Below are 13,524 nucleotides of genomic sequence, written 5' to 3' on the forward strand. Positions count from 1 at the left end.
GTTCAGAGGCGTGTCTCCTTAATTCTTCAGCTTCTCCCTGCATACTTCATGTCTAATGAATTCATGAGTGAACTGCCGGATGCCACTGTCAGGTGAGCACAATGCAGAGGGGTCCCGAAAAATGCAGATACACTCTGATAGTATTTTTGGAATGAAATGACATATTGTTGCAGTTCTGTGCGGTAGCTTAGTCCACTGTTTTCTCAACACACCTTGGCGGACATTTTTCAGCAATGAATGAAGTAAGATTGTCATTTGAGAGATGCAAGGCAGTACTGAAGTGGTAATGGAAGTACTAAAGTATGATGGAGGTACAATGGTAATGGCGTAATGTGTTCGGAACTCAGAAACCAACACATCAACAATTTATTGTATTTGAGAAAATTTGAAGCTGGCCATACTGTTTGGGATATGCATACGGAAAGGTCTGGCTGACCACAAACATCACCATGTCCAGGTTCCAGTACTTCTGCGTTGCAAGATTTTACGAGGTCGCCTCAAAAATCTGTCACGCAGGGTGCACGTGCACGTGAAAATGGGGTAAGGTGATCAAGTGTACGACAAATTCTGAAGGCTGCAAAGTGTAAGGTGTACATTCCAAGATCACTGCACACTGTGAATGAGGACAACCCAGATTGAAGGATAGAGTAATGTGAGTAGTTTGAAGGCATGCTTCACGAGAATGAACAGTTTCCAGGGATGGTTATCTGGTCTGATGAGGCACAATTCAAACTAAATGGTATTGTAAACTGCCACAACTGCATGTATTGGGCTCCTAAAAATCCTCACATCCATGTGGACAAACATATGAGCCTACCGGGTATTAATGTGTGGTGTGGTCTGCTACTGTGCATTTTGATTGGCTCATTCTTCTTTGAAGGAACCGTAACTGGTGGCTTATCTTCATATGCCGTGAACATTGATTTTACCTGCCATCCAAGAGGTGTTTGGAAATGAAAGATTTTTACCTACAATAAGATGGCATTCTGCCTCACTACCAAAGAGATGTCAGAGCCTACTTGGATGAAAATCTACATGGACAACGGATAGGTCGAAGAGGAACTGTCGAGTACCCACCACAGTTTCCAGACCTTACACCTCTTGATTTCTACCTATGACGAACCTTGAAAAATGAAGTTTATTAATGGAAGCCAGCTACACTGAACGAAGCTACAAGAAACCATAGAGTCGTTCTTTGCGGCTATCACAATGGCAACTCTGACAGCTGTAGTTTGGTGAACAGCTCAGCATTATCATCATCGTTTGGCTGCTAATGGGTGTCAAAGTGAACACACAAAATATCCTAACCCCCCACCTATCACTCGTCTGTAGATCAAAGGTTATCTGTCCACATTTCTGCATGTTTCCACTCCAGAATTTTGATGGTCATAATGTTTCAGTCTTTAAATTAGATAATTTTTCACTGGCCACTTTGTCCCTGTGTTTTTTATTTCTTTTCTTATGTTTTTCTTTCCCATAATTAGAAAAAAGCTAGTGCCTTGATGGCTACTGCTTTTATCTCTCAGATGACTCATGTGAAAATTAATTTACTTACCAAGTCTATCCATCATGAATACTAATTGAAACTAAGGTTCATGGGCGATGGTTGTAGAGAACTTCCATCACTGAGTCTTGGTCTTGGCCTGCTTCCACTTAGTGAACTTTCCTCCATCTACATTAATTCAGTATTTTGTTAGAAAAAAAACTACATACAAATAGTACTATTCAGTTTCAAACAAAACAGAATAAGTAATATGACAAAATCAGAACATACACTTATATCAGATTCTTCCTGATTTCTTTTCTGTGCTATTGTCCTTAACAAAGCCTTCCCTTCCTCTTTTGTCTGAAAATAAAAAGGAAATTACTGGACAACCATATGAAAATAAATCAATCTCCACAAATAATAACAACAAAATCAAACAATGAAATTATATCCAGTACAGAATATGCTCAAAAAAGTGTTCCAAGAGAAAACACTCGTTACCAAAAAAATGCTTTCTACTAAATGTATCAAAATTTATTTCTTAGTTTACAAATTATATGTAATTGATACACGAATGGCCAAACAAAGCTCTCTACAAGTAATATAGTGTTATTGTTTGCACCGGCAACTAATAGACAAAATATGAACATTTCTGTCAGCTTACTTCTTCATAGTCCAAACACTTCTGCGCAAATCGATAGGCATCATCCAATTTATTATGCTTTATATGAAAGTTTGCTAAATATTTGTATGCCTGAAACAATTCACTCTTGTCAGCAATTTGGCGATTATCAGTCTCTTTCACAAACTGTGTGTAAGCATTTGCAGCATGTTCGCTTTCATTGAGCTTTTCAAATAACCTGAAACAGACAACAGTAGTACCACCATTGTCAATAACAGAAGTATATTAACTATTACTCTTTCAAAGCAGTAAACTGATCTGAACAAACATTTCTACACTGATGATTTTTTGGGCTTTCTGGCCATTATTCAGAAGTTAACAATTTCAATTTTACTGCAATATTTCTATGACTGCCCAGTCGCCTTCATCAACTGCTGTGAGGGAGGACCTTCACAAATGTTAATAATATGAAATACTGCAGAAAGAGCATGAGAATATGAGAATAGAAAGGGTATAGTTGCTGCAGGAATAGCACAGCAGTATGTTGTCAACAATACCTTATAGGCTGGTTGGAATTCATATAGTGAGGCCGGGGACATCACTCACAGTGCCTGATGATGAAGACAATAGCAGTTAGTGAAGTATTATGCAAAAAATGAAATCATTAGCCTGTCAGGACATCTATAAATGTGTCCATTTCTACACATGTTACTTAAGAGCTGGGTTTTTCCCCTCGAGATGTGTTCATATTTCTTTTTTCACTTTTCAGATGGCAAGTAAACAGTCTGGAATGATGTATATCACAAATCACTAAAAAGTAATCGTGATAATGCTGAAATCCTCTAATTACTACATAATATTCTCTTAAAATATGTGTCATTACTTGGCCACTCTCAGAAGAGCTGTTCCTTCACTGTCTCCAACACTATGTGCTCTATAGTAGCATTTCACAGCGTCCTTGTGTTTCTCCAGTTTTTCGTAAGTTTCTCCGAGTGCAGTCAGCATACGGCTGTCATTTGGCCTGAGTTGTTGTGCCCGTTTGTAATAATAAATGCAGTAATATGCCATCTTCAGGATTTCGTATGTTTGACCAAGACCGTACCATGCTCGGTAATCTCTTCTGTTAACTTCTAAGAGCACAGAAAACAACAAAAGTGTATATAAAAAAAAGCAATAACTTGCAAATGCTAAGGTTTAAACATACACACCATCATTTAACTCACAATTTTCTCAGCTCTCAAAACATTTAATACAAAAAAAATATATGAATATTCCTTTTTCAGTCTACTGCACAATTAAATGTGCTTGGAAAAACATATAAACAACCAGAAAAAAACTCTTGACTTTTGAAACTTACGCTTGTTTTTCAGGAGAATAAAATGGCAAAAGGACGGAATAAAACAGACACATATTATAAAAGTAATTTAAGATGCAGCAATGTACAATATTTTTGAGTAATATTCAACCTGTCTGATGCAAGAACGATGTGCCAACATTATAAAATTGAGAATTAATTTTCCTACTTACAATCTGCCAATAATTTAGCAATGTATAAAAACTGTGTGTGCGTATTGAGTTGTTTGCTAGTGGATGATTATAGGAACAATTTTTCAAAGAAATGCTAAGCCTAATATTTTCAGTTGTTCAAAAAACTAAGTTCATTTCATATCATATTTTAATTTTTAGGAAAGCTTTATGAAAGTACACATTATCGAAGATGTTCCCGTAACTTCCACAGTATCAAATTTACTTTCTGAGGTAGCAAAACATTTTTACCCAATTAATCCAGTTACTTGAGGAGGAAACTTTACAAAACAACCAAACCCGAACACATATTGGCTTCACTAGAATTATGAATATCATAGCTCTGGCACACAACATTGTCTTAATTATCTAATATTATCATTCTGCAGTACGTTCATGCTTTTTGTTACAAATGTCTTTCATGCAGCATCCCATTACCTATCTCCAACATACCGAGTAGTTGCAGTAAGACCTCATCATCATATTTCCCGTACCTAAAGTCTTGTTTTTATTTATTGGTGTTTTGTTTGTGCTATAAAGACAGTTTGTTCATACAGATAACACCTGTTGTTGTTGTTGTTGTTGTTGTTGTGGCACACGCACGCACACACACACACACACACACACACACACACACAGATAACACCTATGATAACTTAAATGATGTTAGACATTCTGTTGGTGCTGTCTCTTTTCTACTTACAATCTTTTCCCATAGAAAAATGAAATTACCATCTTATGGGGGCAAGGATGTTTTGGGACAGGTATGGGAGAGGTTACCACAACCAGCTCTTCTGGACAATGCTTGTGGGAACTATCTTCAGCTCATCCTACATTTCTGTAGCCTTACTCTACTCCCCATCCTCTACCACAACCTGTGGATAACAAGAGTTTTCTCCTCTTGTTTCTCTTTTAATTCCCAGTTTGTAGCACACATATGAAGTGGTAAGTAGCCTACAACTTTTCCCCTGGGGAAGAAATTCTGATTATGCACATTTAGCAAGATCAGTAACTTTTGGGTTGTAAAATGGTGTCAGATGTTGTTCCCAGGTATGCAAACATGACAAGGCCTGAGTTGAGCATACCTGCTCTAAATTCTGACCCTTGCTTTCTCACAATGTGATTTTACGGTTTCTCAAAATTTCATTTTGATGAAGACACCCTTAGGTGTCGAAACCTATTCCAATTGTACCAAACAGTTATTTGCAACCTGCTGGCTGTATAATTGCTATGTTTGAAAACTGTATACAGTTGCTGAGAAACAGACCTGTTTACAATTGTAAAATAATGAGTTCAGATTCTTACTGCAGCAAAATTTTGTTTACTACGAACAAATTTAACAGCAAAGAGATGTAAGTGGTGTGAGGCAGTTTACATATAGCACATTGTCTGTACAGTCAACAGCCACAGACTGGCTGAGGATATCACTGTCTGAATGAAGTCCTTCCCCCCTGCCCTTCCGGCCCGTGTCTTCCCCTAGAGTTTCTGTACTGCAACCCAGACAGACACTATTGTATGAACTCCTAAGCTGTTGTCTGCACAAGTTATTAGGACAACACAGGCCACACATTTATTTGAACACCTACAGCATTAAATAAAAAATGGACCAGATTATTTCATTGTTTTGGGAGTAGATTTACACTAGCAACCTAGTTAGCAGAGCAGTACTAAAGAATAGCTGAATAGGTAAAAGTATGTGGAAACAGGAAATTCTAATAACTGAGAAAGTGAGAGCAGCTATGATCTGTGATGGCATGGTACACTTGGTATTATCACCTTTCTGAATCGGAGGCTATTGAATTAGGAAGTTACCATAACAATGGGTTTGTTTGTAAGATAACTTTCTGCAGCCAGTCACCTTTATGTTTTATTAAATTTTCTTCTTGCTCAATGTATTATGGGATGTGACTCCCATTTTCAAGTGCATTTTTTGTGTACTAAGGCAAAATTTCTGAGACATTTTCCATGTGTGAGGTGCTGAATTATTCTGACACCTTTACTGTAATATACACACATGCAATTTTGTAATTAATGATGAATTTTTATACACAGTTAAATAGAATTGGGACAAAAACTTTTACTTATAGTTTTCTCGTAGCTTACTTATGCAGAAGCTCACACATATTAAACATTCTCCACACAATTTATAGCACATGTTGAAAACAGCAAAGGTACAACAGCAAACAGCCACAAAGCCATTTTTACAAGTCGTGAACAGAGATAACACAATAGACCATTAACAGAGTTTGTATCATTTTCTTTCATGCAAAAAGTATTTTCATTTTTAATCTAAATCATTACTTATTTACTTTTTACTTATAAAGGTACTTATTGCTATGAATGACTATTTTACTTGCCTATTTATTAAGGATGCTATCGAAACATCTGAAGAAATTCAGTGAATTACTTTCCAGTTTCTCATTCAATATGCTGTCTTCTTATTTGTTTGTGGAATGAATATCTACAGTTCTATCTTCAGATGAATCTTATGACCTTCATTTAGTCAGTGGAGTACTATCAAATTTTGCTCTACATTTCCAATGGGTGATTTGTATGTGTTTAGCTATTGCTGATTATCTTTGTCTGCAGTATATGTAGACTCTAATGTGCTCTGTATACCTGGTGTGGAAATCTCCACCTGTATGCCCTAGGTAGAAAATGGAGCATTCCTGGCATGTTATTTTGAATATCCCAGAATTCGAATATTGGTCATGATTACGCTTTGTATTACGTATCAGTTTCCATTGTTAGTTACATCTTTGCCTCATGTTTTTAAGATATTTGCAATCCTTTGTGAGATATTGTCAATGTGCAGGATGCTATACATACATTTGCTTTTATATTTTTCCATCTGTAATGTGGTGTGAACCTGGATCTTTTACTTTGCTCAGTGCTGAGTCACAATGGAAGCTGCATACTCCCTAGAAATTGCAATCTGTTTCACTGTGTACTTCCTGTTGCATGTTTTCTTGGTTCAAAGATATTTTATTTGGACCCTTTGCATCACTGATCTATTTGGTTGGTTTGGGGGAGGGGAAAAGCAGGAAGGTCATTGGTCCCATCGGAGTGGGGAAGGAAATTGGCCATGTCCTTTTATAGGAACCATCCTGGCATTTGACTGGAGTGATATAAGGAAATCACAGAAAACCTAAATCAGGATGGCTGAACGCGGGTTTGAACCATTGTCCTCCCGAATGCGAGCCCAGTGCGCCACCTCGCTTGGTTATGCTACCATGTATACATGATCCAATTGCTAGGCCACCTGGCTGCTTATAACTGTTGCCATTAAATGTAAAGTAGTTTTAAGTCAGCTGGAAGAGTTCCATGAATTCAACAAGCTCCAAATATTCACATTGTTATGTTTCATTAGGCTCTTCAGGATCACTGCTACAGTTTCTTGTATAGCTATGTTTGCTCAAAGGCTGGCAATGTCTGGTGATAAAAAATGGAGTTTTGTGGCTTTTAGTTCATCAGCTATGCAGTTTTTTTATGGATTATGTTGTTCCCTATGTATAATTTTTCATCAGTATTTTATTAGTTTCTGTGATGTTTGCATGCTGGGCTATTTATGAAGTAAACTACTGCTCTTATTAGATTTCCTTCTTTGCGGATTTTTAGCTGCGCTCTTAAACATGGTGTCTTTAGGTTCACTCAAGAGAAGATTTGCATTCTTTAAATGCTCCTTAATTTTACTTTGGAATTGTTTTGTTCAGTCTTTTTTATGGGATGAATATTATTACTAGCTTCAAAGAATTCATGTGTTTTGTTTACGCACACCTTTTCTTTCATTGTAACTAGTGTACTCCTTTTGTATACTCCAATTATTATTACTTTACGACTGACGTTTCAAGGAGTCAAGTGCTACGGGGCAGCCAAAATCCAATCTTAGCTGTTTCTCAAGTGCCATGTGCTTGCTGTGTTGCGTGTTTTGTACGTTACGTGCAGTGCCTTGTGAAACATTGCTGGTTGCATGCCAGCAACACTACCCATAGACCCACACTCTTAAAAGTTCTCAATCATATGATTGCTGTAACTACCAGTTTTGTGTGTGTGCTGCTTCATAGTTCGCACATGAAGCTTGTGCTTGATTTGGATACTGGAGGCCAACCAGCCTGCTAATATGACAGTAGGTGTGTGCACAGCCTGCTAGCTGTGCCCCTGTTGGAACTAAAGAATATAGAAGCGCATCTGCTGGATACTTGTGTACAGCTAATTGTATTGTATCTTGGTCTTCCTTGTATCTGTACTGTTTGAGCAATAAATTACAACATCCTTGGATTAGAAAACTTTTTGGCAATGTACAATATTTGTCTCCACATGTTCCACTTCAGTTTTTTAGTTTAATTTCTGTAAAAGCAGTGCTTCCATCTATTCCTGAGCTACAGCTGGTGCTGACAATTGTTATTTCCAATTGAACGACTGCATTGGCACGACATGCTGCCCCACCAACAACATATACGCTGCCTTTCGCTGTGTACGATGATGTAACAGAAGACTGGGACGCTTATAAAAAATGCCTGCAGCAACATTTCCTGGCATTTGAGGTAACAAACGTAAACTATGTTGTGGATTTCACCCTGCAGTTATCAGTTGTGTCAGCTTGCCCTCTTATAAGAACCTCCAAGTCTTTCTTTCGATTAGATGTGCGAGTTACATTTTACCTACCACTGTAAACATACATTACTAATGTTCGTGTAGTGTTTTTCCACTGCCAAAAGCACCCAAAAACAATCAAACTGGGAATGGGCCGCAGGACTACATAAACTTACCTGCCATCGTAATTTTGTGACAAATGTTCATAAGGAATCCAGTGCCAGTCAACTGCTTCGTGATGCCATCATATGTTTCGCTCCTGAAAGGGAAGTTTTAGGGCAAGCTCTACAGTGTGAGAATCCTATGCTTACAGAAGTATTGAATATAGGTCAGTCATCTGTAGTTTCATGGGCTGCAGATAATCAGATAGAAGCTTGGTCAGAAGTTTCAGAAATCAGTTCCTCTCACCCCTCTCAGCTTTCATTCAGTTCACAAGGGAATGAAGACACTATTGCAGCAGTCCAGCAGAGATCTCGGTGTTGTAAAGGTAACTGGTATTGACGACGACGACGGTCTGTGTCACAACACCAACAGCCCTGTGCTCCACTGCTTTCATGTCCATACTACACCATTCAACACGAACAGGCTGCATGTCCCAAGTGCTCGGCAACGTGTCATAGGTGCCATAAGAAAGGACATATTACTTTTGTATGCAACTCCTTTCCAAACCTGAAGTGAGGACAAAACAAACATGAATGGGAACAGTGTGTAGGGATCAAACTGCTAGCTCATTGGTCCCTCGTTCTGACTAAAATAATTCCACAAGAGTGGGATTAAAATAATCAAGACATACAAAAAACAGCTGTAAGAATGGAGATAACCATAAGAATGACAGAAGGTTAACAAACACTAATATGGACAAAACTGGACAAGAAAACTACAGAGAGACAAAAGAAACATGTAGAAGAGATCAAAACAAGAGAGCAGATTACCATGGCTGGCTGACCATGAGAATGAAAAGGAGAAGCCAGCCACTCTGCACCCTAAAAGCACTAGGGTGGAGGACAAAGAGGGAAAAAGGACATACACTAAAACTTAGATCAAATGACAAAACCCACCCTCACAAATAAAATGTAAAACTAAAGCTGCTGTTGAGGCATTGTCGCCCAACACCAAAGGTAGGGTGCTGGGAAAGTTAAAAGTCCGCCGCAGAGTGGCTAAAAGTGGGCAGTCCAGCAAAAGGTGGACGACCGTCATTTGTGAACCACAGCAACACCGAGGTTGCTCTCGCAACGGAGGAGGTAACCATGTGTTAGCCATGTATGGCCAATGCGGAGCCAGCAGAGGACAACTGATTCCCTGCAAGAGGACTGCATGGAACACTCCCACACATTCGTAGTCTCCTTAATGACACACAGTTTGTTGTGCGTACTGTTATGCCATTCTGTCTCCCAAAGCCAAAAAACCCTGCTGCGTAAGACAGAACACAGGTCATTTTCGGAGATGCCCACCTCCAGAGGCGCTTTCAGTGTAGCCTCTTTGGCCAGCCTGTCAGCAAATTCATTACTTGGAATTCCGACATGTCCTGGGATCCAAACAAACACCAATGAATGAAGTGACCATTCCAGGGCATAGATGGACTCCTGAATGGACGCTACCAAAGTTTGGCGAGGGTAGCACTGGTCGATAGCTTGTAAGATGTTTAATGAGTCAGTACACAGGAGAAATGACTCACCAGGGCGTGAGCGGATGTGCTCAAGAGCACGAGATATGGCCACCAGCTCTGCAGTGAAAACACTACAGCCATTTGGCAAGGAGTGCTGTTCAATATGTCCTCCATGAACATACACAAGCCCAGGTGACCATCAGCCAACGAGCTGACAGCGTACACCACTTCATGGCCCCAGTACATGTCAAGAATCGAGAGGAAGTGATAGAGAGCCGCAGGGTTAACAGAGTCCTTAGGGACATGTGAGAGGTCCAGTAGGATCTGCGGCCTAGGTGTACACCATGGAGGTGTACATGAATGGACCTCAAGGAGAAGTGGTACCAGGAAGGACTCCAGTTGACAGAAGGGGCCGGACACGAACCACAATTGTAAGCCCTGACCTGGACTGCTGATGCGGGAGATGAACCACTGTGGTTGGGAAAAGGAGACGGTAATTCGAATACACAGGTGAACTACGAACATGTGCAACGTAACTGGCAAGCAGTTGTGCATGCCTAACCTTCAATGGAGGGACTCCGGCCTCCACCAGGATACTGGTCACTGGAATCCTTCTAAAGGCTCCTGTCGCTAGGCGAACGACGCAATGGTGCCGGGGGTCGAGTAAATGCAACACTGAGGGTTCTGCCAAACCGTAAACCAGACTCTCATAGTCAAGGCAGGATTGAAGAAGGGCTCTGTAGAGAAGCAGCAGCGTAGAGCAATCTGCACCCCAGATGATGCTCAGGCAGCAAAGGGCATTGGGGTGCTGCCATCACTTCCGCTTAAGCTGACGAAGGTGAGGTAGCCAAGTCAATTGGGCGTCGAAAACCAGTCCTAAGAATCAATATGTCTCCACTACAGTGAGTGGATCGTCATTAAGGTAAAGTTCTGGTTCTGGATGAACAGTGTGACACCAACAAAAATGCGTGACACATGACTTAGCGGCTGAAAACTGGAAACCGTGGGCCAGAGTCAATGACTGCGCTTTGTGACTGACTCCTTGTAGGCGCTGCTCAGCAACACCAGTACTGGAGGAGCAGTACGAAATGCAGAAGTCATCCACCAACAGAGAAGGCGAGACCAATGGCCCTACAGCTGCTGCTAGCCCATTAATAGCCACTAAAAATAGAGACACACTCAATACAGAGCCCAGCGGAATACCATTCTCCTGAACAGGGAGGAACTCACTCACTCACTCTCTGGGAGGCACCAACTTTGACATGGAATGTATGGAGCAACACAAAATTTTGGATAAAAATCTGGAGCGGGCCCCAGAGACCCCACTCATACAATGTGGCAAGGATATGATGTCGCCAGGTCACGTCGTACGATTTACGGAAGTCAAAACAGACGGCAATCAGATGTTGGCACCTGGAAAATGCTGTTTGGCCGGCAGACTCAAGGGACACAAGATTATCAGTGGTACAGCAACCCTGGAGGAAGCTGCCCTGACATGGAGCCAGTATACTACGTGACTCCAGGACCCAACGCAACCGCCAACACACAATATGTTCCAGCAGCTTACAAAGAAAGTTGATGAGGCTGATGGGTCAGTAGTTATCCATATCAAGCGGGTTTTGAGCACTGGAATGATTGTGCTCTTCTGCCACTGCGATGAAAAGACACCATCACATTATATCCGGTTGACAATGAGAAGGAGATGTCGCTTGTATTCAGATGAGAGATGTTTTATCATCTGACTGTTTATCCGATCTGGCCCAGGAGCTGTGTCGGGGCAATGTGCAAGAATGCTGAGGAGCTTAACTCTGTAAATGGGGCATTATAGGGTTCACTGTAGCGTGTAGGGAACAAGACGACTTTCCTTTCCATCCACTGTTTGAGGATGCAAAAGGCTGGGAGGTAGTTCTCCAACGTAGAGGCTCTAGCATAGTGCTCAGCAGTGTTCGGCAATTGCATTTGCATCAGTAGATAACATGCCATTGATGTTAATGCCAGGGAGACCTGTTGAAGACTGGTACCCAAAAAGATGTCTGATATTCATCCAGACTTGTGAAGGTGATGTATGGCACCCAATGGTTGATACGTACCTCTCCCAACACTCCTGTTTCCGTCGTTTTATAAGCTGGCTAACACAGCCGGGGAGGCACTTAAGGTTATTAGGTGCTCTAGAGAAGGGTGCCACTTACGTCACTGTAAAGCTCGCCAATGCTCCTTAATTGCCGCAGTGATTTCCGGCGAGCACCAAGGGACTGTCTTTCACCGGGGGCACCCTAAAGAATGAAGGATCATGTTTTCTGCCACAGAAATGATCGTTGTAGTGACCTGCTCAATGACAACACTGATGACACCATGTGGGGGAGATTTAATGGTGACAGCAGAGGTGAGTGGTTCCCAGTCTGCCCTGTTTAAAGCTCATCTGGGTAGGCGTCCGTGGACATGACATCGGAGGAGTGCCCTCCAATGGACAGATGGGAGAAGGTCGGGACTGCAAACTGAGAGATCAATGGCCGAATATGTGCCATGTGCCACACTGAAATGTGTGGGGGGCACCTGTATTTAAGAGGCAGAGGTGGTTAAGTGCATTAAAATCTCCCAAAGCAGGAAAGGTTTAGAGAATTAATCAATCAGTGCAGCCCATACATGCAGGGTTACTGAACCACTGGTGGAAGATATACATTGCACACAGTTATTTCCTATGTCGTTCTTATCCTGACAGCCATAGCTTCAGGAGGGGTTTGAAGGAGCACAGGTTCACTACATACTTACTTCAGGGCATAGATGCAAACTCCACCTGACACACTATTATAGTTGCTACGGTTCCTGTAATATCCCTTACAGTCGTGGAGGACAGGGCTCCGCATTGCTGGGAACCAGGTTTCCTGGAGAGCAATGCAAAAAGCAGGCGTAAAGCTTATCAGTTGCCGCAGCTCAGACAGGTGGTAGAAAAAACTGCTGCAATTCCACTGGAGGATTACGTGATCATGAGACTGGGAAGGTATGAAACACTCAGTGAGGCAGTCTACGCCTCAGCGTCACCTGCTGCCACCAGATGAGTACCTGTGCGATCGACATCCACCGTGTCTGAGGGCCCAGCGAGATCTAGGTCCTTAGCGGACGCCAGAATCTCCACCTCATCCTCATACACAGAGTTTGTAGGAATTGGCACCGCAGTGCCTTGGTTCTTGGGCGTCATTTTCTTTTTTGGTTTCTCTCGCTGCTTCTTAGGTTTGCCTGTCTGGGAGAGCTTCAGTGATTCAGTCTCAGGGACTGAAGAGGACCGTGAAGCCCTACGACCAGCTACCTGTGGTTGCTTCAGCCATTGGCTTGTGTCAGCTTTGCCAATGGTAGGAACATGGGAAGGGAGTGACCCAAGGTATCTCTTCCTGGCAAGAGGACCGAAAAAGACTTAGCTTCTCCGGCTGAGAAGTGGGGACTGACGTCCTTGATTGTTGGGGGAGTGTTGCTGCTGAAGTAGATTGTGCAGGAGCAACAGGGAGAGAAGTGCCCCCCCAACATCAAGAGGGCAGGTGGAGTCTGACTGTTCTGAGAGCCAACCCTACGCAGCAGATCAGAAGATGGTAGAACCATTGCCATAGCAGCGGCGTAGGTTGATGTCATGCGCACAGGATGTAGCCTCTCATATTTTCTCTTAGCCTCAGTGTAGGTAGGTCGGTCCAGGGTCTTGTATTC

General features: G+C 41.7%; 1 protein-coding gene across 2 annotated transcripts in view; it reads right to left on the reverse strand.

Moving 5' to 3' along the window:
* Window positions 1-13,524, reverse strand: part of LOC126237440 (cell division cycle protein 23 homolog) — a 116,382-nt gene that overhangs the window by 18,930 nt on the left and 83,928 nt on the right. For both annotated transcript variants that reach the window (XM_049947556.1, XM_049947557.1), the window contains 4 exons: window positions 2,992-3,238; window positions 2,151-2,346; window positions 1,775-1,846; window positions 1,556-1,672 (listed from right to left, as the gene is read on the reverse strand). In XM_049947556.1, the coding sequence (XP_049803513.1) occupies window positions 1,577-1,672; window positions 1,775-1,846; window positions 2,151-2,346; window positions 2,992-3,238 (611 nt within the window). In that variant the 3' untranslated portion in view covers window positions 1,556-1,576. The remainder of the gene's footprint in view (window positions 1-1,555; window positions 1,673-1,774; window positions 1,847-2,150; window positions 2,347-2,991; window positions 3,239-13,524) is intronic.

Source organism: Schistocerca nitens, chromosome 2 (assembly GCF_023898315.1).
Source record: "Schistocerca nitens isolate TAMUIC-IGC-003100 chromosome 2, iqSchNite1.1, whole genome shotgun sequence".
NCBI lineage: Eukaryota > Metazoa > Arthropoda > Insecta > Orthoptera > Acrididae > Schistocerca > Schistocerca nitens.